Here is a 26,998-nt window from a genome sequence, read left to right on the forward strand (position 1 = left end):
AGGCTGCAAAGTTGCTGAAGCAGGAAACCACTCTAGCAGAACCTGAAAGCGCTCCCTATGAAATCACGTCTCGTTGACTTGCTTATTTTCCAGCCTGAAGTGTGTTTCATCTTTGTTCGTGTTGGCCGGGAAAATTGTCTCTATGGTATATTTGTGTTCCCTTCCTACTACATGCCCTTCGCCTCTCCCGCTCTGCTGCTGCCCCAAAATAAATACATGCATTAATTAAAACCCCTCAGTTGAAAGGAGGAATATGTCCAAGAAAGCATACAAACTCAAAGAACTTAAAATATTGCCTGAAAAACTTCAGTAATAGTAAAAGAGACTAGGGACCCATAGGAGAAGCAAATGACAGAGTTTAATACTATCTTGAAAGGATTTTTTTTAAAGTAAAAATCATGCATGGAACCCCCATGTGTGCCGCTGATCCAAAGCAGTGTTTTATTGGTGTAAATCCACTTTTAAAGTGCAGGTTTACGATGTGTACGCCATCACAGGGTCAGTCAGTGGGAGCAAGGAAGCCGTGTTCATGACCCCAAAATATTGAAATTGGGATTATAAATCAGAGTTGTAGTTTTATATCAGTTTCAGCATCCAGGTTATTTCTGGTTCTCATTTGGGTTGCCCAGTATCAAGAAAATCCTGATTCACACAGATGAATTATAATCTTGAAATAGTTTTAAATTGAAAAAGGATATTTTTGTTTTGAAGTTGAATCACTAACATTACCTAGCAGGTGTTCCATCCCCCATCATAAGTATTATTGGGTAAGCCCAAAAATGCGTAACAAGCAAAAAAAACCCTGATAATGATGGGATGGTATTGAGCATTCTCACCACCCAGCCATTGTCTAACCTAAGCCCAGTCTAGGGCTCTGAGCCTTCTGTGGCATGTAATTGAACTTGGCCACTGTGTGTCCAATCATGTGCCCACCTGCACAGCTTTAACTAAGGAGGCACACAGGCTTGAATTAAAAATGAAACCTACGCAGAGCAACATCCGTTCTAACCAACAGCACAGTTTTCAGAAGTTCAAATACACGCCTCGATTCCTTATTCCAAAGTTTGCACAGAACGAAGCTTGCCTAGTGGCCGGTGAGACATTGTGATAGCATCAACCGCAGGGAATCTGGATGCCTTACACGTTTCGCTGGGGTTGCTCATTTGAATGGATGTGTCACAGTTGTTTGAAATTGAAATGTGTTCCTCTAATTCTGGGGTTTCTCAGAACACACTTTGAAAACTGCTGCTCACTGAAACCAATCATAGTCACCCCACCACTGGATGGTAGTGTATGTGTTAAAAGTATGTTACCACCCTCGAACTTCCTGGATTAATTATAAATATATAATTCTGACTGCATTTAAAAATTTATTGGTTTGAAGGCATAAGGCTTTTTATTTTAAAAGATGTCCACTTCTGCCCATTCTTTTTATTAACTCATCTTTATTTACTCATCCTTTCTTTTGAAGGTCCCCTGGGGATTTATGCTCTGAATTCTCTTCTATGGTATCTGATTGGTTTTGCCTCTCCTCCCTCCACTTGTGATCTGCCGTGTATGTTTGCAGGCTAGCTGGCCCTTTGTTCCTACCTCTGATGTTCTGCTGTGTTACAGGTCTTTCTTTCTCTCTCACACTGCTCTATGTTACCAGCACTTTTACAACTAAAAGCCCCTAATACTGTACTTTGTTCATTTCAGATACAAATGTTTACACACGTTTATACATTTGTGAAACTGAGTTGTAGTACCATTGTTACATGTATGAGCCCTCTAGGGAAAGATCTAATAGAGACCACCAAACCCAGGTCCACACATAAGCAGACCGAGCAGTCATCAAGCTCAGATCTTGTGAGATCTGCTCTTTTAAAAAAGCAAGTGTAATTGCCTGATCTATTCCATGCTTACTGAGGACATGGATACTTTGGCACCCAACAAAAATGTAAATTTGATTACTTAGGATTTGGTAACTGAAACTGATTTGGAATGCATTAGAAAGTTTTCTTGCACTGGAAACACCAAAGGTCACTGAACGCGTGTGTTCAACTTTGTGTTTAGGATTATTTCTTATTCACTTTTTTTGGTTTGTTTTTCAGAGACTAAATATTTTGAAAGGAGTAGATTAATTACATGTCTATCTCTCTCTCTCTCTCTCTGGGCTAGTGTGTGTGTGTGTGTGTGTGTGTGTGTGTTTCCACAGAAATCTTTCAATTTCTCTAGAAAAGTAAGAGGATGTAATACTGCTGAGGCAGTCTGAGCAGAAGTATTTGGTGTTCTGCCTGTAGAGGTGTCATGCCTGGAGCAGAGGTGGCGGTCAGGAGAAGATAGAGAACAGCTTCAGTTTGGACTCTAACATTCATTGGTTTGAAGAAGCTTCTTAGTGCTGGCTAGACAGATATTTGATGTAATGGTCTGGTGCGTTCTGAAGCCAGAGGACGTGATGAGTTGGGAGTCGTCACCTTACTACAGAATTGGAAAAGCCCCTTCTAAAGCTGAATTCCGTGCTCTACAAATCACAGCTGCCCGACAGCTTCCAGCTCTGAATGCAGGCAGTGCTGACTCAAGAACCAAGCCACTGTCCACTCATCTTCCTTTGCATTTAAGAGTCTGACTGTAGGGAGGGAAGGAGGGGAAGAGAAGTGAACAGGCTGTGATTCTTTGCAATGATTAAGACCCTTCTCTACACTTAACAGGACTTGGTTTTGAATTCCAGCTTTGCTACTTTTTAGCTATGTGACCTTGAAGAAGATATTTAACTTTTCTCTGTCAACTTCCCACATCTGCTGAATGTGGTTAATAATAGGCCCTTTACATCAGGTTGTTTTAGGGTTCAAGTTAAGTAATGTGAGTATAGGGCCGACCATGTGCCAAGTGCACGGTAAGCCCTTGATAAGAAGTGTAACAAACACCCCCTACTTTCAGTTTCTCTTTTTAAAGAAATCCAGCTCGCAGTTGCAGAACTTTCTGGTGCTTAAATCGGTGCTTCGAACTGTGTAGATCACCAGTTGATTCTCTTGGATCACAGTGTTTTCATTACAAATGAACACCCAGGTTTGGCACTTAACTGCTCTGCTCAGACTGTGAAGTTTTAAGGATACATGGGTTCAGGTATGGTTTGTGCTTGGTTGTATGGGGCAAGACATAATGGGTCAACCAGGGAGCTCAGCACCTCCTTACAGGGGTTCTGTGGGCCTGAGGAGTTTTTAGGGACTTTTTTTTTCATGGCATGGGCCTCAAAAGTTGTTGTCCTTACTGAATCCTAATATGAATAATGTGTAGGGATGTGGTCTCTAGTGCTTCCGTGATTTTTGTCTCTAGACCTCTAAGTTTTGTCTCCAAACCCAGACACAAACCAAATGTCTCAGTGGCTAAGATTATGGATTTGGAGTCAGACAGCCTAGACCTGTCCTAGTCAGATGACGCAGAGCTGTCGCTCTAGTCCCTGACGCCCTCTTACTGTCTCTGTGACTTCTTACTAGCTATGGGCAAATGAGAACTTCTCAGAGTTTCAGTTTTCTGATTAGTAAAATGGGGATAACAATAGTTCTTCTCTTACAGGGAAATGATGAAACTTTGGGGATAATACATATAAAACCTTCACCAAGTTCCTAGAACATAATGGATGCTCAGCAGATAATCTTGCTTTTCCTCTTTCTTCTCCTCTTTTCCTCTTCCTCTCTCCTCCCTCCTCTTCTCATGATTCTTATTTTCTCCACTGAGTTTTTAAATAAGAGAAAACTAGAAGTGTAGGCTTCAGGAAAGATACCTGTTTCTGCCTTGGCTTTGATCACTGTGATTTTATGACACGGACTATATTCATAGCTGTTGAACCTGGCTACTCACCAACACTGATTTTATTTTATTTTTTTTCTTGCTGTTTCTCTGCAGGAAGGATCAGAATGTTCTCTCTCCTGTCAACTGCTGGAATCTCCTCTTAAACCAGGTGAAGCGGGAGAGCAGGGACCACACCACCCTGAGTGACATCTACCTGAATAATATCATTCCTCGATTTGTCCAAGTCAGCGAGGACTCAGGAAGACTCTTTAAAAAGGTATATAGCTATTTCCGGGCACAGAAATACTTGGGTGGAGCAAATACTACCATCTTGTAAATAAGAGAAAGGCTACTGTTATTGGCCTAGTTAAAAGGCTTTCCATTGGTCATTCCATACCCCGGTCTCATGGAGAAAAAATACTAGTCATTCTTCTCTTCCTTTCTGAGTTGAATTAATAGTAGGCCTGGGAGAGGAACCATTTGCAAGGTACAACCCCACCCCTGGAAATACAATTCATAATCTGCATGTTTTAGTGATGATGGTGTTTGCTTGATTGATTTCCTTAAGGGATTTGTAAAGGCGTTGAGATTTGGGGTCCGTCAGTATCATTTCAGGTTTTCCTCTTCTAGTTCATGTATGCTTGTGTGTTAGATTAGTTTTCTTCCTAAGTACTCATCTTGGCCAAGGTGAACACATGGATTTAGTTATTCTTATCATGACATATCTTGGTCTTTGGGTCCCCGAATGCTTTTTGAAGCTCAGTTGTTTTTCACAATTCCATGGATGTAAGTTGAAAAGTCTGACCAAGGAAAAAACTCAAAATTAATTGTGGTAATCTTAAGAAACTTCTGCAAAATGGACCTTACCTGTTAGTGGTGGAAATCATCTCTAGGAACTAAGGAAACGCTCTTCTAAGCTCTCTCAGCCTGAGCTCTCAATGGAGTCATCGATTCATGACTTTTAGTGACAATTGATGGCAAAAGCCCCAACCATTGTACATAATGTACCATGTCTAACATCCAAGCTCTGATATCCCCCGAAGACTTTTCAGAAGGCAAATAATCCTCCCACAAGTTCTAGGTATAACGAGGGTGTGTAGGGCTATTTTGTTGGTTTCAAATAAAGGAAATTCATTGGTTTTCATTGAACAAAATCCAGTGTTGAAATCCGAGGCTGGTAGAGAAAGGACTTCAGTAAACAGGACTGTGGTCAGTCGTAGCTAGTATGCCAATTCCTAACATTAGGAAGTTTTCCAGATTTCAGTAGGTCTGGAATTAGAACCCAGTCTCTTCTGTTTACACCAACATGAAAAAAAGAACTGATTTAGAATATCCCATCAACATAATGCATCTGTGTAGGGGCTTTTCCTGTGTCTTAGAGACAGGATATGAAGAGTAAAAAGCATCTGACAATGAAAAGAAGGAAGAGCAAGAGAGCTCCTCCCGGAGTTCATGGACTATTTTTAGTGGCCTGGCTCTGCTGCGGTTGGGGCCATACCTCACTTAGGGGTGAAGGTGCTTTTCACCATTTCCTCATGGTTTCCAGCATCTGCTCTAGCTTCCTTATCATTCATCTGAATGATTCTGCAGCACTTGGTGATGTATGGGTGTGGCTAAAAAGAACCACTGTAGCTAAAACTGTACTGACTGCTGGAAATATGCCAGGGAGTAGATTTCATGTGCTCTTTTCACACACACACGCAGGTAACTGTGAGGTGGTATGTGAGTTGGCTTGGCTGTAGTGATCTCTGCACTATGTACACATCTGTATCCAATCGTAATGTCGTACTCCATGGGGCGCCTAGGTAGGTCAGTGGGTTAAGCCTCTGCCCTCGGCTCGGGTCATGATCCCAGGGTCCTGGGATCGAGCCCCACATTGGGCTCTCTGCTCAGCCAGGGTGCCTGCTTGCTCCTCCCCGCCCCCCGTCGCCCCCGCCGCCTGCTGCTCTGTTTACTTATGATCTCTGTCTGTCAAATAAATAAATAAAATCTTAAAAATAAAATAATGCCATACTCCTTAAATATATAGCTTTTACTAGAAAAAAAAATTAAACCTTTTTAGGTAGAACCTTGACAGTAAGACAGATGCCACTTCAGCTCTTCTCTGTGACCTTGACAGCTACTTCAGTTATCTCTAGAAGGACAGGGCTAACTGATCATTTCCTCCTTCATTTTCTCTGTTCATCTGTGAGGGACGTTCAGGTCTCTCGACCTCACCCAAGCCCCTCCATTCCCTTCCCTCCCAACTTAAGAAGGTTAGAGAGGAGCCACGCTGGAAGAGTATTACGGCCCCTCCAGATCTCTGAGAGTGTGCACTGAAGGCAGTTGCTTACCAAAGCCACGGATGCTTCTGCTTCCTCAAGTACCGTTCATGTCTCACCAAGAGCCCAAGCGCATGGCTCGTAGAGAAGATATGTGGTCTTTGCCCTCCAGAAGAAGAATTTGCCTGCGAATGATATTCCTAGCCATGGTCTCAAGAGTTGACCTCCATACACTGTGCATTGCTTTGCTGAGGGTATAGGGAAGAACTTCTCATTCCTCATAGGACTATTTATATTTTATATTTCCCTGAAGAAAGAGGCACATTTCATGGGCTGAGAGCTACTTGCATTTTTACAAACCGAACACACCCAGTAACTAGCGCCCAGATCAAGAAACAGATGATTTCGCTGCCCTAGAATCTCTGCTTGGGCTTCCTCCCAGTCCTTGGGTGCGGGGTTTGGGGAGGGGGGGTTCGGAGGGGTGGTCCCAACCCCCAAGGATATACAAGTGTCCTGACTTTTAACAGCAGAGATGGGTTTTACTTGATTTCATACTTTATATAAATAGAACCATACAGTGTGTCCTCTTGTGTGTCTGGTTTCTGTCATTCAACATATGTTTGTGAGACTTACTCATATTGTATATGGTTGGAGCTCATAGGACTTTCTCTTGATCTTTGTAACTTTTCATCAGTTAAATTATAGTTATTATGAGAGATATGCATAGGATTGCTGAATAGCCAATGTTTACTATCCCCCTGTGTGAATAATCTCTTTTCTCTCTCCCCTGGGGTCCATTGTAGTCGGAGTGTTCTAAGGTAGAAGCTGGCTTGGCTGATCACAAGTGTAAATTAATTCTGTTTTGGCTGGGAGAGAGCCTTTCTGCTTTCTAGTAATGGACACAGAAGCATTTTGTCTCCATAACTTAATTTTTTTATTCCCTTTTGTTTAAAGTGTGTTTCACATGAAGAATTAGAATCCCACTGGTTAAGGTAGAGTAATCAGATAAGAGAACTAAGGAATGAGCCTGGCCTCGCTGTCAGTTAAGTGAAGCTTCCCAGGGCTTGCAGTTGCTGTATCAGAGCAAAGGTCGCTTCCAAATGACCCTTTCTCTTGGGCTCAACTCTGGTAGCGACTCTGAAACCTTGGACACTTACTTCTTTCTATGCCTTAGTTTCCTAAAGTTAAAAATGTGCTTAACCTATCTGATCTTCATGCTGCCTTCAAAATTTAATATGTTATAATTCTGTGGTGAATTCTGTGATACCCAATATAGGGTATCCTGAGCTGGGGGCTTCCTTCTGGTGGTTGGGTGACCTTTGTTAAATTGTGATAAGGAAACTAGAATCCTCAAGACACAGACAAACAAAAGTGGGTGTGGGTATGGAGAGGGGGCTAGCTAGCTTAGGCAATTAAAGACCAAATTTCTTGAGGAATGAACCATTTTTTCAGATTCTTTTATCTATAATGGCCAGCAACCAAGATATGCCAAACAGGAATCCAAGTGTATAGAATAGTTAAACCTTTTGTTTTACCTGTAAATTTGGTGCCAGCCGCAAAAGGCAAATCCACATTTCTTTGGAGACACAGGCTTTAGGAACTATACCTTTATTTCTGGTTCAGCTATGGACACCTTTGAAAATTCACCTGAGCTTTATGTGAATTCGGGTCTATTTCTCCCTGGCAAAAGTCATGGGTTTTCCTCCTTTTTACATTCTTTTTAAAAAAAAAAACTCTATAAAACTTAATGATTCACTAGCAAAGGTTATGATAACAAAACTCACATTTTTAGAACCCTTATGTGCTAGGTACAGTGCTAAACACTTTATATGCCTAATCTTTACAATAATTCCATGAAGTAGTTGCTATTAAGAACCCTATTTTATGAAGGAGGAAACTGAAGCTTAGGGACATTAATCAAAAAAGGAGGTGAGGGGCGCCTGGGTGGCTCAGTGGGTTAAGCCGCTGCCTTCAGCTCAGATCATGATCAGGATCCTGAGATCGAGCCTCACATGGGGCTCTCTGCTCAGCAGGGAGCCTGCTTCCCCCTTTCTCTCTACCTGCCTCTCTGCCTACTTGTGATCTCTATCTGTCAAATAAATAAATAAAATCTTAACCAAAAAAAAAAAAAAAAGAAAGGAGGTGAGACTAGTAGTTAAATCCATTCATCTCACTCTGGAACCTGAGGTTTCCTCCTACATGCTGTGTTAGGTTAGGACTCTGGTTCTGGTGTGCCGAGTGGAGGGTATTCTGGATTTTCTTACTCTTTTCTGTTGAACCCAGATATTTCACTTAGTTCCAGAATTGACCTCACCTTTTCTCTTACACACAAACCTTCTAAAACTTTGGAGGTGTTAAACATCCACGTTGGGTTGTTTCTCCTACCTGGCGTCTGGGTGAGGCGCTGGAAGTTGACAGTGAAATAAATAGGACAGCAAGGTTTTCTCCCCAGGGGCAGGATCTCTAGTAAGGGGGAAACAAAGACTCATTAAATGCGAGAACTGGCCAGAAATCTGGCTCACAGCTAACTCAGCTAATTTGGGGATGTCAGGGTGGCTGCACAATTGGCCCTTCTGTACTACTGAACCCCCTTCAGGGATGCTCCTTGCTGGCCCTCTGGCTTGTGGTTTTGTCTGCTGGGACATACTTTACATTTTGCATGAAGCCATAGTGGAGATTCCTTTAGCTAAATATAACATCTAGAGAAAGTAACCTCCTGTCCAGAACTTAGAAACAGACCCACTTTGTCTAGGACTCCGGGGGAAATGGAGCCCATTTGGTACTCCTGACATCTCCTTTCACGTAATGAAAGCTCAGTCTGTCTCACCCCTGTTGGAACCGAGGTTTAGGCAAATATTATTGCTGCCACCTTCATTTGTTTAATGCGGTAGCTTCAAAACCAGGAGCCAACCCTGCCAAGTTTGACTTCCAGCTCCACATCGTCTCTGTGAGAGATGTGTTCTACAGAATCTCACCAGGAGGAGAAATCATTTTCCCCACTTTTTCATTTGAACCAAAGTAAACTTGGGTATGCTTTTTCCCACAGGGGAGAGGACAATCCTGTTCTCTCTTCTTCCTTTCACTTAGCTGGAACACACAGAAAGTACCTCGGACCTTGCTTTTCAGCTCACTGTTTCTAGCCCTTAGTTGCTCATGCGTTAGCCTTGGAAGCCGGTCAATTCAGATAGCCCCAAGGCTCTCAGTTTGCACTTTTTCTTTCTTTTCTTTTCTTTTTTTTAACAGTATTTCAGTTGACTGTACTTTTTGTTTTGCCTTTAGTAACCTAAGTTCCATGGATAGAAAGGTTAAATTGAGCAAGTTAGTTAGGTCAGATTCTTGGTAGACCAGTAGTTCAGTAGTTCTCATCTTTGCCTGTGTGTGAGAGTCATTGGGGAAAGTTTAAAAAAAAAAAAAAAAAAAAAACCACCTTTGTGACCTTGAAGAGACAGATTTCTTAGGATATAAAAAGCATGAACAGTAAAAGAAAAAAGATAAATTGGACACCATCAATTTTTGGACTTTTGCTCTTACAAAGACATTGTTAAGAAAATGAAAGACAAATCTCAGACTGTGAGAATATATTTGTGGTACACAGAACTCAATAATCAGAAGACAAACTGCCCAAATTTTTTAAAAATAGGTGAAAGATTTTTAATAAACACTTCACTGAGAAGATATATAAATGGCCAATAAACACATGAAGAGATGCTCATCATTAATCATTAAGAAAATGCAAATTAAAGCAATAACAAGTGTGCTACATACTCACTAGAATGGTCAGAATTAAAAAGACTGAGAGCAACAAGTGTTAGTAAGGATGGTTGGAATTCTCATATGTTGTTGGTGAGAATATAGAATGGTACAACCACTTTGGAAAATAGTTTGGTAGTTTCTAATAAAGTATATGTACTAACCACATGACCCAGCAACTCCAGGGATAGGTTACCCAAAGGGTATAAAAGTACATATCTTGGGGCGGCTGGGAGGCTCAGTCGGTTAAACGTCTGCCTTTGGCTCAGGTCATGATCTAGGGGTCCTGGGATCGAGCCCCACATTGGGCTCCCTGCTCAGTGGGGAGCCTGCTTCTCCCCTTCTCTTTCTCCCAGTCTCTCATGAATAAATGAATAAAAAATATTTTTTATAAAAGTATATATATATATATTTTAAAGATTTTATTTATTTATTTGACAGAGAGAGATGCAGAGAGAGAGGGAGGGAACACAAGTAGGAGGAGGGAGAGAGGGAGAAGCATGCTTCCTGTCAAGCAGGGAAGCCCCATGCAGAGCTTGATCCCAGGACCCTGAGATCATGAGCAGAAAACAGACGCTTAACTGACTGAGCCACCCAGGTGCCCCTAAAAGTATATATCTACACAAAGACGTGTATCTGATTTTTCATAATAGCTTTTGTTGTAGGTTGAGTAATGGTCCCCTTCCCAAAATATCCATGTCCTAATCCCTGGAACCCATGAACTTACCTTGTCCATTTAAAGACTTTGCATATATGGCAAATTTGAGGATTTTGTAATAAGGATATTTTTTTACTACGTAAGGGTAGTAATGCAATCATGAATGTTCTTATCAGAGGGAGGTACAAGGAAAGTACAGACAAAAGAGAAGAAGGCCATGTGATGGAAGATGAGGAAAGCAGAGTCACAGAGAGAAGGTGGTAGGCCACTGGCTTTGAGGTTGGAGAAGAGGCCATGAGCCAAGGAATGCAGCTCTAGAAGCGGGAAAATACAAGGAAATGGATTCTGCCTGAAAGCATCCAGAGGGAACACAGCCCTGTTGACACCTTGGTTTTGTCCCGGTGAAACTGGTTTTGGACTTCTGACTTCTGACCTCCAGAACTATAAGAGATTAGAAATTGAAAATAGAACTATCATATGATCCAGCAATTCCACTTCTGGCGTGTCTATCCAAAGAAAACAAAAACACAAATTCCAAAAGATAGATGCATCCCTATGTTTATTGTAGCATGATTTGCAGTAGCCAAGATATGGAAGCCACATTAGTGTCCATCATTGGGTGAATGGCTTGAGAATGGCTTGTGTGTGTGTGTGTCTGTGTGCGTGTGTGTGTCTGTGTGTGTGTGTATCTATATCTATAGATATAGATATAATGGATTATGATTCAGGCATAAAAATGAATGAGATCCTGCCACTTGCAACAACATGGGTGGGCCTTGAGGCCATTATGCCAAGTGGAATAAGACAGAGAAAGACAAATATCATGTGATTTTTTTTTTTTTTTTCTTACAGGTAGAATCAAGAAAAACAAAAAACCCTAAGCTTACAGATATAGAGAACAAATTGCTGGTTGCAAGAGCAGGGGGATGGGGGTGTGGAAGATATGGGTGAAGTGGGTTTTTTTGTTCATTTAGTTTAAGTAAATTGAATGCAAACTAAAAAAAAATGTTTTTTAAGATTTTATTTATTTTATTTTAGAGAGAGAGAGAGAGCAAGAAGGGGGACGAGTAGGGTAGGGAAGAGAGGGTGGGGGAAAGGATCCCAAGCAGGCTCTGCACTGAGTGTGGAGCCTGAAGTGGAGCTTCATCTCAACCAACAAGCTTGAGGTCATGACCTGAGCTGAAACCAAGAGTCTGATGCTTAAAGCGACTGAGCCACCCAGGTGACTGCAAATTTAAAAAAAAGAGAATAAATTCATGTTGCTTTAATTCACCAGCTTTGCAGTACTTTGTTATAACTGCCTTAGGAGATTCATATTGTATTCATCCTAGTCAAAACTGGAAACCACTCAAATATCCATCAACAGATGAATGGAAAAACATTGTGGTATATCCATATATGAATACAACTCAATAATAAGAAGAAAGGAAATGCTGATAGATAAGATAATGTAGACAAACCCTAGAAACGTTATACTAAATAAAAGAAGCCAGACGTAATGAATACATTCTGTATGATTCTATATAGATGAAATTTTAGGAAAGTATAGCTGTTGAAAGCAAATCAGTGATTTGCACTGGGGCCAGGGTGGGATAAGGGGTTGACTGCAAAAGGGACACAAGGGAGCTTGAGGGATTGTGGCAATGTCATACAGTCTTAATTATGATGGTGGTTACATGAATGTGTGAATTTGTCAAAGCTTGTACATTTAAAATGCATACATTTTATTGCATGTAAATTAAGCCTCAATAAAGTTGATTTTTAAAAAAATTTTAAAAATAGCATCCTGGGGCAATTGAATCAGAATCCATGGGACAGGGCCTAGGTGATTCTTGCATATGGCCAGGCTTGAGAACCATTGTTGTACGTATTCTGGTTCCTGTCTTGGGGAAACCCGAGACCACAGAGGACATCTGAGTCACAAGATCCTGTCTTTCTGTAACTGAGCCACATTTGCCCTGTAACAATGTTGACACATCAAGGCTAGTTTACCTAGGTAACCCATTGTGGCTTCCCTGAGGGTGACAAAAGTTAAGTCTGAATTCAGATAAATAAGTTACACTGCAGAAAGTGGGAGATACAAGAAGGATGCTGAGGAAGAAATGTAATAGGGCACAATTAATTCTTTCCTCTAGGGTCTTCAGATGTCCTTTCCCATTGGTTGATCAGTTACAAGAGACTTGTCATGACCACTCAGATTTCCGGTGGCACCAACGAAATGGGTCTGGCAGCAGAAGGATAAAGGGGGTTTCAAACTAAAAGCAGTACATGTTTATCTGCCTACCTATTTATCCTCAGTAGACAGGGACAGGATTTCCTAGAGTCTTTGAGGCCAGCAGCTTCCCATATGTGAAAAGACTGGATTTTATAAGGAGGCGCTTTTTGCGGTGGTGTTGTCATAATACAAAGTGATCCACAATGCCCGTATAGTTGAATGTCCCTGGTGGGTAGTGTAGATTGAATGAATGGAGAAAGAATGGCCTTCCATCCGTTGTGTTCTGCCCTTCTGAGAAAGAGTTTAACCTGGGGACATCTTTGGGAGAAGGAGTAGCTAGCTGACTGATTTACCCCAGCCTCTCTCCCCAAGTCCACGCAGCACCTCCTTGCAGTGGAACCCAGTATCTGCGATCGATTGGATTTCCTCCGCGTTCTAACATGATCACGAACAACGTGGTGATCAGCTTTACAGACAGCTGGTCCCGTTGCCCAATTTGTCTTGGTGGTGGCAAAAATCTGTTCTGATTAATTGAGCTTTATTCTCTCATATCTGATGAAGAGATCCTCTTTGGAGAAAAGAATAGGATGGGAAGCTGAGCGTATTGGAGTAAGGGATGGAAGGCTGCCAGCTACTTCAAAGGTATCTCTGCAGATAAGGGGTGTCAGGTTCGCTGCCAAAGCCAACACGGAGGGGAGCTTTGCAGCTAGTGCTGTTGGTGCTGTTTAGCTTTGGTTTCTGTGACACTTAGGTCAGCAGCATCTGTATCCTCTCCCTTGGGGCCTCTCTCTGGGTGGTCCAGGCTTTTTTAGACTTAGGAAGATTCAGCTCAGAGGGAGCGTATGCCTCAAAGATGCCTGCACTCTTCTGCTTCAGTTTATGTGTTTGCCTTTTTGGTGTCTCAGTTTTCAGACATCTGTCTGCCTTTTTGGAAAGAGCCCAAGGTGTTTTATGTGGAACATTCGAAGGTGTAATGGTACTGCCATCCTTTTAAGTCAAGGAATGGCTAGGAGTAATTGCGTAAGGACAATTGCAAAACGGAGAGGGGAAGGTAGAGAGTGTGGTGGATAGAAACAAGTGTCCAAATGCAACCTTGGTTCTGAATTCTATTCTAAACTGGGAAGGCATGCAATCAATAAGTGTTTTAACAAAGGCTATAAACACAGCACTGTGCAGGCTAAAAAGAGCTTAAAATGAAATTGACGGGGAAGGTTTGCCCCCAGGGAGCATACGGTTTCTCAGTCCCGATCTTCAGAGGGCTTAGCTCTCCCCAGACTTTCTGTGGGATGATGATAATAAGACCAATAATAACATGCTTATAGGAAATGCCTGCTATCACTATTATACACTGTAGTAGGCCCTAAATGTATAATTTTCCTATATTTTGTGAGGGTTTTTTTTTCCCTTGGCTTTTTGCAGAAGTTTAAAATGCTTAGAAGAGTGCACATATTGTAAAGTGCTCAATGAATCTTTACAAACTGAAAATAGCTATGTAATTAGCACCCAGATAACGAAAAAATGTTACCAGTATCCCAGGAGCCGCACTCTTGTCCCCTTCCCTTCGTTTCCCCCTGAAAAGTAGTTACTATCCTGACTTCTGACACAATGGAAGCATTTGCCTGCCTTAAAAAAAAAAAAAAAAAAAAAAAAAACCTTGTATAAATGGAATCATAAAATATTCTTTCAGCAATTTTAATATGTCATTCTTTTGTTTCCTGGCTTCTGGGGCTTCTGATGAGAAGTCGGCTGTGTGATGCTAATTGTTTTTCCCTGTATGTAATGTTTTGGGGATTTCAGGGGCTGCTTTTTTTTTTTTTTTTAGTTGAAATACAATATTATATTAGTTTCAGTTACATAGTGTAGTGATTTGACAATCCTATACATTACAAAATGCTCACTATGGTAAGTGTCGTTACCATGTGAAATTATTACAATATTATTGACTGTATTTCTGAGGCTGTACTTTTCATCCCTATAATTTATATATTTTATAACTGGAAGTTTGTATCTCTTAATCTTGAGGGCTGCATTAATTTTTTTTAAGATTGACTTATTTATTTGAGAGAGAGAGGGGAAGTGTGAGCCTGAGGGGAGGGGGAGAGGAGAGAATCCTCAAGCAGTCTCCCCACTGAGAGTGGAACCTGATATGGGGTCCAGTCTCACAGCCCATGAGACCAGGACCTGTGCCGAAACCAAGGGTCAGACACTTTTTTCTTTTTTAAGTTTATTTACAATCTCTACACCCTTGTGGGGCTTGAACTCACAACCGTGAGATCAAGAATTGTATGCTCTTCCTACTGAGCCAGCAAGACACCCCAATATTTTTTCTTCAGCACTTTGGGTATGATGAGTCTAAGTATAGTTCCACTGTATTTCTTTGGCTTAGATAAGTGCAATATCTAAATATTCTGGGTCTGTGGGTAGTAGTTTTCCACAATTTGAGGAAGTTTCTGGCAAATAAATACCCTTTTCCATCTCATTTTCTCTTCTTGCCTTTACTCCAACTGCACGTTCTTTAGACTGCTGGATATAGTCCCACAGGTCACTGAGGCATGCCTTTTTTTTTTTTTTTCCCTGTGTGCTGCAGTTTAGATAATTTCTAAAGTTAACCAATCCTTTCTTTGTTGTGTACAATCTGCTAATAACACTATCCAATGAATTTTTTATTTTACATATTATATACTTTAGTTTTATGATTTCCACTTGGTTCTTTTTTTCAGTGTCCATGTACCTTCTGAAATTTCTCTTGTTGTCTTCAAAACATATGTGGCAATACTTAAAAATTGTTATCTGCTATTTTCAACAGCCATATTATCTGTGGTTCTGTTTCTGTTTACTGGCTTTTCTCTTGACCATGAACTCATTTCTTTATTTTTTTCATGTTTACCAATTTTTGATGACATATTGGATGTTGTAGCTGATACATTATAGAGATTCTAGATGTCCTTATCTTCCTCTGAAAAGTGGAAAGTTTTGTTCTAGCAGCTAGTTAAATTACTGGTTGGTCACCTTGAACTTATGGGGAATTCATTTTATGCTTTGTTAAAGTGGGTCTAGTTTTGTTTTGTTTTTAGTTTTGGAACATATTCTGTATACTTAAGGCGTGACCTTTCTAGGGTTCCATGGAAAGGAGGCCTTGAACTCCAAATGCTATTTTCTCTGCAGTGGGCAGCAACTAGGATAACCAGTAGTTCCAGTTTGCCTGGGGTTGATGGGGTTCCGGGGACATGAAACTTTCAGTTTTATCCATTCTACAGTTGATGGCATTTGTGAGTTTCCAGTCTTTGACTAGTATGGATCATGCTGCTCTGAACATTATATTGGAAGGTTATTTTTCTTCACTTTAGAGTTGAAAACATTAAAGCTCACATTGGTAAAATACTCTTTTGTAAGGGCCACAAAAAGATGACAATGGAATTTGAACTCCCTAGCTCTTTCTGCTATATCCCACTACCACCCATGTTTCGGGATTGATAGGTGGTATCTTAAGAAGATAGTTATTGGCACATTGTTGAGGATCAAAATCTGAGCTTTAAGAATAGTGAATTCAAAACCTGCTTCTCTCTTCACCCTACCCTCTCCCCTTCTACTCTTCCCCAATTTCCTCTCCCTCTCTCCTTCCACTCCTCCTGCCTTCCCTCTCCCCTTTTATTCTTCCCCTTTCTTCTGCCTCTTCTCTTTCCACTCCTCCTCACCTCCCTCCCCCCTCCTTCTTTCTCTCTCTTTTTTCCTTTCTCTCTTCCTGCTCTCTATTTTGAATAATCTTTTCAAACATTATAGGATGTGTACACTGTAGGAAATATAAGAAGCAAATGTATGATAATGAAAAACCAAGTTGTAGTCTACAATTATTTTAGTCAAGCTTTTCACATTTCCAGGGTATCTGGCTGATTTAATTGGTAGAACTCAGGGTCATGAGTTCGAGCCCCACACCGCATGTGGAGCCAACTTAAAAAAAAAAAAATTACAAAAAAATAAAGATTAGCCACTTGGGTGGTGCACTTGGTTGAGTGTCTGACTCTTGGTTTCAGCTCAGGTCGTGATCTCGTGGGTCATGGAATCTGCCCCTTGTGGGATTCCACACTCAGCAGGGAGCTACCTCTCCCCACTGCGCATGCACTCTCTCTCTCTCAAACAAACAAATAAATATTTAAATTAGAAAAAAAAAAGATCCTCACTTTTCCATTTTATCTCATCTTTATTTTCATCTCTGCTAATGGCCAGTCCATATATTTATCTAAGTATCTGAAGAATGTCCTTGAAACTGGTTTGTCCAAGCTGGTATCTCATGCACACTCATTTTTTTGTCCCTTAAGACTCCTTTAATTTAACACCGATTTGTTGAATTGATCAGGCCAGTTGTCTTGCAGCTTGCCCCACCTTCTAGATTTGTCTGGTTGCTTCCTTGTGTTATTGCTTAACTTCTTCCTGTATCTTGTATTTCCTATAAATTGGAGGTTGATTCCATTGGCCAAATCTATTCAAGTTATACATTTTCGGCTAGGATGCATAACGGGCAATGTTATAACGTAATACTTACATTGTATTGCATTAGGAAATATACAATATCTGGTTAGCCGGCCGATGGTGATGCCAACATTGACCCTTCAGATTAGGGTGGCAACAGTTTGAACCTTTTGCACTCAGACTTTTTCCTTACATGATAAAAAAGCCATTGTATGGTGTTATATGTGACGCCATCATACAAAGGTCGGGGGTTAATTCAGTCATTCATCCAAGGGCTTTAACATCAGTGATAATTCCAGCCAAGTCACTTTAATATCATCTCCGTACTTCTTATGCTTGACTGTAAGATGCCTCTGTGAGAAAAGGAGTGGGTTATTAATACAACTCTTCAGGCACCATGCAAATAGATAGTAGTTTATAAAAAACTTAATACTCCCAGGAGAAATCCCACTAATGGTGTGGAAGCTGACTAGGTACCAATATTTTTTTATTGTAAGAGTCACAGCAATAATAAAAATAATAGTAATTATAACATACTAAATGAGTGCTCACTGTGCCCAGGGACTGTGCTAAGTACTTTATAGGTATTAACGTATTTAATCATCACAACAACCCTTCAAGATGGTTTCATCGTCTCCATTTGTAGGTAGACACAGAGCAGAGGGGCTAAGCCTTTGACTCAGGGTTATGGAACTGGATAGGGGCAGAATTGGGATCCATGTGTAGGCAGCCCGTTTCCCTGGAATCCTCTCTTCATGTCACCACGCTCTGCTGCCTACCCAGTAGCCTGGGGGCAGTGACTGGTCAATTGTGGGGCCAGGGTTTGGGCAAGGAAATAAGAGCTTGTGCATTCTGTATTTAGATGCTCCTGCCAGGCCAGACTTCCTGTGGTGCTGTTCTGATTCTGCTTCTCGCCCAGCTTGTCCAGAGAAAGAGAGAGAAGCGTCTTTGATTTCAGCCTCCCTTCTTGCAGGACTGGCTTCTTTTGATTTCCCTATTTATCTGTGTCAAGAGTTTTCCTCTGAATTTTTCCCTGCTTGTCTGAGTGTGATTTTTGTGTAAAATGGGGGGAAAAATAAATTCTCCTTCTCTTGAGATGACATCTTTAGTTTTCCCATTCTCATTTTCTTCTTTGGATATGAGAGTGGATTGTTTTCTGATCTCTTGGTTGTTTTACCTGATCCTACCTTTCTTTGCTTTTCAGCCTAGCTCTTAGGGTCCCCCCCCCCCCCCCACCGCCGCCGCTTCTTTAACCCTGTGCTCTAGAAATCATTTCAGTCTATTTCCAGCTTTTCCTAATATTTACTCATTATGAAATTTCCACCTACAGGTTAATTTTAATTGTCTGCACAAATTCTTGTCTTTAAGAGACCATTGGAACCTGGGAGCATCCCTCCTCATGGTCTCAAGAGCTCTTGGAATCATCCTCTTGTTGAGCTAAGAAGTTATTGTTAAGTCTTAGGGACAGGACTGTGAAGTCACAATAAAAATAACAATTTTTTTTTCTGTTTCCTTTGATTTCTAAGCAGACAAAACCCCCTGTAGCTTAGTTTTCTTTTTGCTTTTTACAGATTTTATTTATTTTTATTTTATTTAATTAATTAAGTAAGTAAGTAATTTTTTAGGGACAGAGTAAGAGAGAGCGAGCCATGGGGAGGGGCAGAGGGAGAGGGAGAGAAAGAATCTCAAGCAGACCCCCTACTGCGTACAGACCCAGTACAGGGCTTGATCCCATGACCTGAGCTGAAATCAAGCCTCCAACATTTAACCAGCTATGCCACTGAGTCACCCCAGTTGGGTTTTTTTTTTTTTTTCTCAATTGTAAAAGTAATTAATACATCTTTTTTCAAGATATTGCAGGGAAACAAAAAAATAATAAAAAGAAAATAATGGGGGTGCCAGGGTGGCTCAGTTGGTTTAGAGTCTGCCTTTGCTCAGGTCATGATCCCGGAGTCCCTGGACCAAGCCCTGCGTCAGGCTCCCCCTGCTCATACTCTCTATCTTTCTCTCAAATAAATAAATAAGATCTTTTTTAAAAATTAAAAAAAAAGAAAATAATGATTACCAGGAACCATTTATTCCAGTATTCTTTCTGTGTGCCTTTTTCTTTAGAAAATTATGATTATATTGGATATTAAGTTTTGTGTACTTCTTTTCATTTAACATTTTAAGTGAGTACTATGTCTATGTCGTTGTGCCTTCTTTCAAAATACTGTTTTTGATGACTATGCAGGAGGCCATTCCCTGGCTATTCATAGCTCTTCATATATTTTCCTTATGGTTCTTTGGTTGTTTGGTTTTGACTCCACTGGACCATGTTCTGGTACATCTAGGAGAAATCCAAAATCTCATTGGTATCTTCTTGGAAATTACTTGTTGCCTGTGTTCTCCTTTGGAAATCCCCTACTTCTGATCTGAAACAAGGAGAGGGGGTTTCCCCCATTTCTTTCCCTTTGTCTTCCTCTTATACCTTCCTCATCGTCTCTGAGCTCTGCTGGGAATCTAAATCTCAGAGCTGTGTCCGAGCCTAGGCCCTGGCTGGCTCAGTGGAGTACTTTTGCCGTGCTAAGTTTCAGTTTCCTTATCTCTACACTGCAGAAAGTGCTCATACCCTCACCCTGCCTTCCCAGAACGTCAGAAGAATCAGTAAAACCTGGGAAGCAAGGGCTCTGCCATTGTCAAAAAGACAAGAGATAACAAATGTTGGTGAGGACATGGACAGAACGTTATACCCTGTTGGTGTGAATGCAAATTGGTGCAACCACTATGGAAAACAGTATAGTAGTTCCTCAGAAAATTATAAACTGAGCTATGATGTGATTCAGCACTTCCATTCCTGGGTGTGTATCTGAAGGGATTGAAGTCAGTATCCAAAAAGATATCTGCACCCCCATTCACTGCAGCGTTACTCACAGTAGCCAAGATAAGGAGATGAGCTACATGTCTTTTGACAGATGAACATGTAAAGCGAATGTGGTATGTATATATACAATGGAATATTACTCAGTCATAAAAAAGAAAACCCTGCCATTTGTGATAACATGGATGATTCTGAAGGGCATTATCCTAGGTGAAATAAGCCAGGCAGAGAAAGACAAATATTGCATGGTATTACTTATATAGATAATTTTTTAAAAATCCAATTTCATAGAAACAGAATCCAGGGGCTATGGGAGGAGTAAATGGGGTGATGTAGGTCGAAGGGCATGGATTTTTAGCTGTCAAAGTAAGTTCTGCAGGTCTAGGGTACAGCATACAGTTGATGACACAGTAGAATGCACTTGAAAGTTACAGAGACTAGATCTTAAGCTTTCTCACCACACAGTCAAAGAGCTGACCGTGGGAAGTGATGGATGTGTTGATTATTTTGATCTCGGCAATCCTTCCACAATGTATGTGCATATCAGATCATCACGGTGTACACACTAAATGTGTACAATTCTATTTGCCGATTGTTCCTCGATTCAAGTTAAGATAAAAAGAAAGTGCTCTGTGAGGCTTGGTTCTGCTCACACAAGAGAGGGTGCCCTGTGCCTTCTCCGTGCTAGGGTGGGTCTCTGTCTCTCTAAGCTAATCTTTGTCAGCAGCGTGTTCTCCTAGAGGGTAGAGAGGAAAAAGAGAGGGCAAACTGGGAGACCCATTCTCTAGCTTTAATCATCTCCTCTCCAAAGCCAAGATAATCCAAGCCTTCTGCCCACATAAGCATCGCTTCCCTTCCCGCTTTGCCTCTTCCCATGACCTTGTTTTCCTTTTGATGTTCATTTTGAGGGTGGAGAGTAGAAAAAAAAGCCTTCTCTTTTCATAGCTGTCTGAGTCAGTGGCCTCCCTGGGCCTTTTGAGTTCTCAGGCAGGGAAACTACACAGCCCACCTGATTCTTCTTACAGGGACCTTAAAAGGGACGAGCGCTGCTTTATTTAAATCCTGGAGCACAAGTATCACTACTAGTTCATTCAGTTCAATGTAATAACTACTTTTGATTGTCTGTAATTGCTCAGTATTCAACTTGCCACTAGAGAAGTACGGTAGAGCAAGCTTAAAACATGGTTCAGGATCTTAGATTTTTTAATGTTTTAGCTGGATGGACAGGCCAGAGACTGCCGAAGCAGGTTATGACTTAAGACATCAATTTAAAGAGTGGTGCAGATAATGAGCTGTCGATAGGAGCTTAGAAAAGGAACAGATTCATGAGAGGTGATGGGACAAGTTTCAGAGAGGAGGAAGAGTTGGGCTGATGCTCTCTTAATTACATGCTGCCGGAATTCATAATTATTCATCCGTTTCTTATGGAAGTATCTTCTGAATATTTCCATATTATCTAGTGCCAACTTCCTCTCCTACTCCTTTCTGCCTATTAGAGATGCTCCCCATAATACAGCAATAGAAGCTTCCTGTTTGGCCAGGTATAGGAGAAGTAGGTGAGATGAGTCGGGAGCCTCATGCATTGAAGGCCAATTCAAAGCGTTTCAGCTACAGGTCAAAGAGAGCCATTGTTATCGTTGAAAATTCAAAAAAAAAAAAAAAAAGAGAGAGCCATTGTTCATTCTAAGTAGGGCAATGGGATATTGAAGACCATGGTGTCTGCAGTGTTCAGTGTGGTTTAGGGTAGAAGAAACTATTTGGGAGCCTACTGCAGTAATTCAGGGAGTAATGGAAGCCAGTTCTTGGGTCATGGCAGTGGGAACTAGAAGAATGGGACATACTAAAAGACAGAGCAAAGAAATTATAGGTGGGAGTGAGTGACCTGACATGAGGTGGGAGGGGGTAAGTGCTAGAGAGGACTCAACATTCATTTAATCATTCAGCAGATAGGTACAGTGTGCCGCCCGTGTTTCAGGGACAGCCATGGGCACTGTAATACAGCAGGAAACAGAACGGAAATGATTTCTGCCTACGCTCTAGTTGGAGAAACACGCCATGTACAGATGAACCAGTGAATGGATCATGGGCCCCATGATGATAAAATAAAGCAGGGCAGGAGCATGGCGGTGCTGGGGTATTACTGTTTTATAGAGGGTGGTCAGGGAAGGTCTCCCTGATCATTTGGCCTTTGAACTGCTCCTTAAATGCAATTAGGGCTTTCACTCTCTGAGGAAGGTCTTTCAGGCCAAGGGAACATGTCTAAGGTCATGAGAGGGGACTGTGGGCAGAGAAGCAATGAGCCCTTCTGTGCTGCAGGGAAGGGGAAGAGTGATAGACGTGGCTTGGGGGTAGGGGCTGGCTGCATCAGGAAGGGCCTCGGAGGCCACTGGAGAGGCCTATAAGGATCTGAAACAAAAAGGAATGATACAATCGGACTCCTGTTTCAGGAGGATTATTCTGGCTTTTGTGTGAAGACTGAGGGAGAAGCAAGGTGGGAGCGGAATAGGAGGAGCTGTTCCAGAGGCTTCTGTAAAGTCAGGCAGGAGGCGATGGCGGGTTGGAACAGAGTGGTGGCCGTGGAGGCTGGGAGAAGTGGTCAGATTCTGGGATGTCTTTTGAACCTGGAGCCAGTGGGAGCTGCTGCTGAATTGAACGTGCATGTGACCCCAAAAAAGCATCAAAGGTAACTGTTAGCATTTTCACCTAAGCAGTCCAAAGTTGGGGTGGCCATTTATTGGGGGAAGTATGTGAAAGAGCCATTGATTCTAGTCCTGCCCTGTGATTAGCGAAGAGTGTAAGAGCCAGGAGGTAGTGACTTGCGTGAGGTCACCCAGGCAGGTGGTAGTAGAGCTGGGGCCAGACCTCCATGATGGGTCCCCAGGCCTCCTGGGTTCAGCATCACACACGGCCCCGGGAGCGGGCAGCGAGGATGGGGGCCGAAAGGGAGAGCTGAACTCTGAGCACATACTAAACTGATAGGTGAAGCCATGAAAGCAGAGAGGGCAGCTGAGGCCTAGAGAAAGGACGGGGGACCCAGCAAGGAGGTCAGACGAGCCTATTAAAATGGGGGGGGGGGAATGAGTAACATGGCTCATAGAAGCCAGGGAAGAAGAAGCCGGCTCAGGGAGGGCCACTCTGAAGGGGTTTAGAAGAAAGGGATCTGAGCAGATGTCACTGGGTTTGGATTTTGGAGCCCTGGGGCGCTGTGCTGTCCTCAGTAGGACCTCCACTGAGCATTAAACATTTTTCTTACCCTTTCTGCTAATGGTGAGAAGGATTACAATAGTGTAAGCCTGAGACAGGGAGTTCAGACCAAACCAAAAATCTCTTCCGACTCGAGCATTACCTTCTTGTGAGCCTTACACAAGAATGTGGCCTTCCCAGTCCTCTGTAAATGGAAGGAGAGAGCATGCTCCTTGCCCACTCCGCCTCCTGGAAATGGTGTGAGGTTCAAGAAGACAAAGGCTATGAAACTCCTTTGGAAGAGGAACGTTACCCAAGTCAAGAAATCCTTTTCTGGTTGATTTTTAGCGAGTTCTTAATTCAAGAAAACTCTTGATTCCAGCGTAAAAGAAACTTTGCATTCGGAATGTATTAAATGCAGAACACATTGACCAATAAAATAGCGATTCCTCCTTGAAACAACATAAAATATGTCCGTATCATTTTGATTAAATCTTGCTTAATTACTGTGTCCATTAGACTCCTATCAAATCCTGCCTGGGCTTTTTAATTTAATTTAATTCAATTCTGTAGTCACTGTTACCCAACCACAAAAGAATTAGCCTTGCCCCCAAGGCCACAGAGGTCTGGCAGGCACTGGGAGGGTTAGCATCGGTCCCTCCGCGGGAACACGGAGCGAGGCTGGCCATGCTGAGTTCTGAGCTGTCTGCCTCCTTCTCAGCTGTGGGCTGCAGCCCCAGTGGAGTTTAATTTTGTCCTTGCAGTCCCCTTCACCTAACAGTATATGAGGAGCAGGAATGGGAATTAATTGTACCTGCTGGCATTATTAAAGTTATCAGTGCATATCCTCTCCTGGGCCAGGAAGATTAAAAAGGGTGTTGTAATCAGAGCAGATGATTTCTGACACATGGGATGGGTTTCCTCCCCAGGTTAGATGTAAGGACCCATGCGAGCTTGTTGCCTCTGGCCTGACAGTACGTAGCTCGGGGCTATGTAGAGGTCTGCCTCGTTCTCCCGCTAGCCTCCTCCTCTCCCTGGATCAGAGATCGTTTCAGGAGGAAATCGGGCCTTCTCACCGCAGATGAATGTATTCCCTGCTGAACCTTCCTGACCACCAGCTACAGTCCGGTGTCTTGGTTCGGCCAGGCCCGAGAGTCACACCTAGTTCAGTTAAGGCATCCTGTGGCTGCTCCCTGGTGATTCGGTTCATTTTAGCAAGCACTGATTAACTGCTCTCTGCCCTTACCCAGAACCTAGAGCCATAGGCTGTCTCAGGATTTGACGGGATCAGGAAAGCATTTTTTTTTTTTTAAATCAGCTTTTCTGGAAAAGAGAAATATTTGGCAAGTTGGCCAAAAGAAGGAGGGGAATGGGCAGAGAGCCAAATCTTACCTTAAGAAGCAGAAGAGGAGAGATGCTTATTTGCGAGAGGGTAAGTGAACTTTCTGAGTACGGCTTTGCAAAGGAGTCGAAAAGCATTTCAGGTTTGTAGAATTCCATGAGAACTCTGGGATTAGCCTGAGCCTTCAGGGTTGTCCTGATCTCAGGCCACTTGCCTACTCGAACCAGGCAGAAAGAGCTGGTATTAAGCTCGAGGTTCTTTTTGCTCCAAAAGCTCGGAAGGAGAACCCTTCTTACAGTCTGGAGTCCTGCTTGCTGGGTTTCTGTAAAACCCCCTCATGGGCCGGGAAACAATAGCCCTTTGACTGCATTTCTATCCGTGGTGACGTGAGCTGATGAAACTGGCAAGCAGATAATGGAGGGAATGGGTTAGATGTCCTAGGCGGGAGCTCGTGGCAAAATGGATCAGTGGTTGACGAGAGGAATTTCAACACATATCCTAATCAGTTCTGCAGATAGGTTGTCTGAGATGCCCTGCCTCCTACCTTCCGTGAATCCTTCTGGTCCACAAGACTCGGGCTCCAGAGGTTCAGCAGGGTGTTTGCAAATCAGCCCAGCCAGTGGCAATGAGCAGTGAGGCTCTCTTTGGGAGACGCCACAGCACAGGGAAAGAACATGAGACTGGGAATCAGGTAGCCTGGGTGGGGACCAAGGGCTCCAGATGGCTTCTTTGTTTATTTTTCTTATTGCTTTAATTCCCTACCGCAATTTTGAGATTCTCTAGAGGTTGGCTGTGGCCAGAGAAGCAAATCTGAATAAAAATCTGGTTCTTAGATAGGACAGACTTCTCAGATTCTGCAAAATCACCATGAGTGGAAGGGAGATGGGGAGGAAGAACAGGCAGCAAGCTCTGACTGTGGCAACAAGCTCTCTTCTAGTTCTGCATTCTAGAAACAGCCCCGATGAATTCTTTTTTTTTTTTTTCTTTGCTCTAACCCCCTTTGGCTTCTGAATGTCTGTGCACTTGCCCAAGAAAACATTTCTCAACCTCTTCAGAATATTTAGAATTAAATACAAATTATAAGAATATGTCACAACTTAGTGTACTCTTTATGGTTTGGGTTTACACAAAACGTTGACCTGCTCTGGCTTGGAGACCCTGACCTCAGCTCTTCAACCTGCTGTCTTCGGCCCCACATATTTTGCTTCAAACCCCTAAGGCCACGAAGAATGCGGAACTGACAAGTCCACCCCGACTACAAGCTAGGACATCTTGATTAAATTAGTGTGTGTGGAGGGGGGGTGGGGGGGTGCGGTGGAGAGAAAGGCACAGTGACACAAAGGGCGTTTTGAGGAGCCCGGTAGTGCCTGTGGAGAATGAATGTTCTCGGTAAATATGGCCATGACCTGTAGGTCCACACATGCCAGAGACACAGCTCAATTGTCCCCAGGAGTTGGGGGCTGGGGATGATCAGGGGAAGAGGCCAGTCTGCAACCACACTCCCCATCCCCGAGTGGAGAGGGCAGCCCAGCATGGAAAGGCAGGAATGCCGGAAGGCCCACCGTTGCTTTCTTTTTTCTATAACTTTTACGGCAAGCGATTCTTTGATCACGGTCCTTGTTTGGGGTTTGGATCAAAAAGTGCCTTCCTTTTCCTTCCCTCTGCTTCTCAGTTCCCCACTGGGCAGTAAGGGAACTCCTGAAAGCATCCTTTGTTTCATGCCTCTTTCCACTCCCTTCTTGGGGGCTCCCCAAGAAGATGGGTGCCTGAACTCTATAGGGCAGTGCCCCCAGGACAGTGCTCACCCTTGTCACGTACCACCGTCTTCATCCTATTCATCCTAAAGTCCCAAGACCAAAGGGAAGAACTGGTGGACCGGTGGACCATTAAAGGCTTCCACGCTGGCCGCCACGTAAGTGGAAGCACGGTGGTGGGTCAACCCCAGCTCAGCTCCATCCGCCCTGTGGTCAGGGTGCTCCTCAAAACGTGCGTGTGTCATTTGCCCTTTGAACTTCCAGCCATCCAGATTCAGCAGAATGGTTTCTTTAAAAGCTGATTATGTTTTGGATTCACTCACTGAGCATGGAGCCCAACACGGGGCTTGATCCCAGGACCCCGAGATCACGACCTGAGCCGAAACCGAGAGTCAGCCGCTGAACCACCCAGGCGCCCCTCCCTTGCTTTGCTTAAATTACATCTTCTAGTCAGTCACCTCTAAACAGCGTAATTTAATTTTGTGTCTTGCTTCTTTTGTTTGCCAAGTTTGTGCGTTCCACCCACGCTTTACCTTGTTTCTTTTCATTGCTGTAGGGGCCCATTTATGAATGTACCACAATTTACTTATCAATGTGCATTTTGTTATCAATGGGCCTTGGATTGTTTTGCTGGGGGACTATTGCAAACCGTGCTGCTGTGAACATTCTTATATGTGCACACCCGTGTCCACGTGGCCAGATTTCTAGGGTGTATGCCTAGTAATGGAATTGCTGGA

At 42.7% G+C, this 26,998-nt stretch overlaps 1 protein-coding gene across 9 annotated transcripts in view; it reads left to right on the forward strand.

Moving 5' to 3' along the window:
• SRGAP2 (SLIT-ROBO Rho GTPase activating protein 2) overlaps positions 1 to 26,998 on the forward strand; it is a 231,543-nt gene that overhangs the window by 111,386 nt on the left and 93,159 nt on the right. For 8 of the 9 annotated variants that reach the window (XM_059146580.1, XM_059146582.1, XM_059146587.1 and 5 more), the window contains exon 4: positions 3,886 to 4,048. In XM_059146580.1, coding sequence (XP_059002563.1) covers positions 3,886 to 4,048 — 163 coding nt within the window. Of the gene's footprint in view, positions 1 to 2,972; positions 3,106 to 3,885; positions 4,049 to 26,998 lie in introns of those variants that run through there. The other variant, XM_059146584.1, reaches the window with a different exon arrangement.

This window comes from Mustela lutreola, chromosome 14, assembly GCF_030435805.1.
Source record: "Mustela lutreola isolate mMusLut2 chromosome 14, mMusLut2.pri, whole genome shotgun sequence".
In the NCBI taxonomy this organism is placed as follows: domain Eukaryota; kingdom Metazoa; phylum Chordata; class Mammalia; order Carnivora; family Mustelidae; genus Mustela; species Mustela lutreola.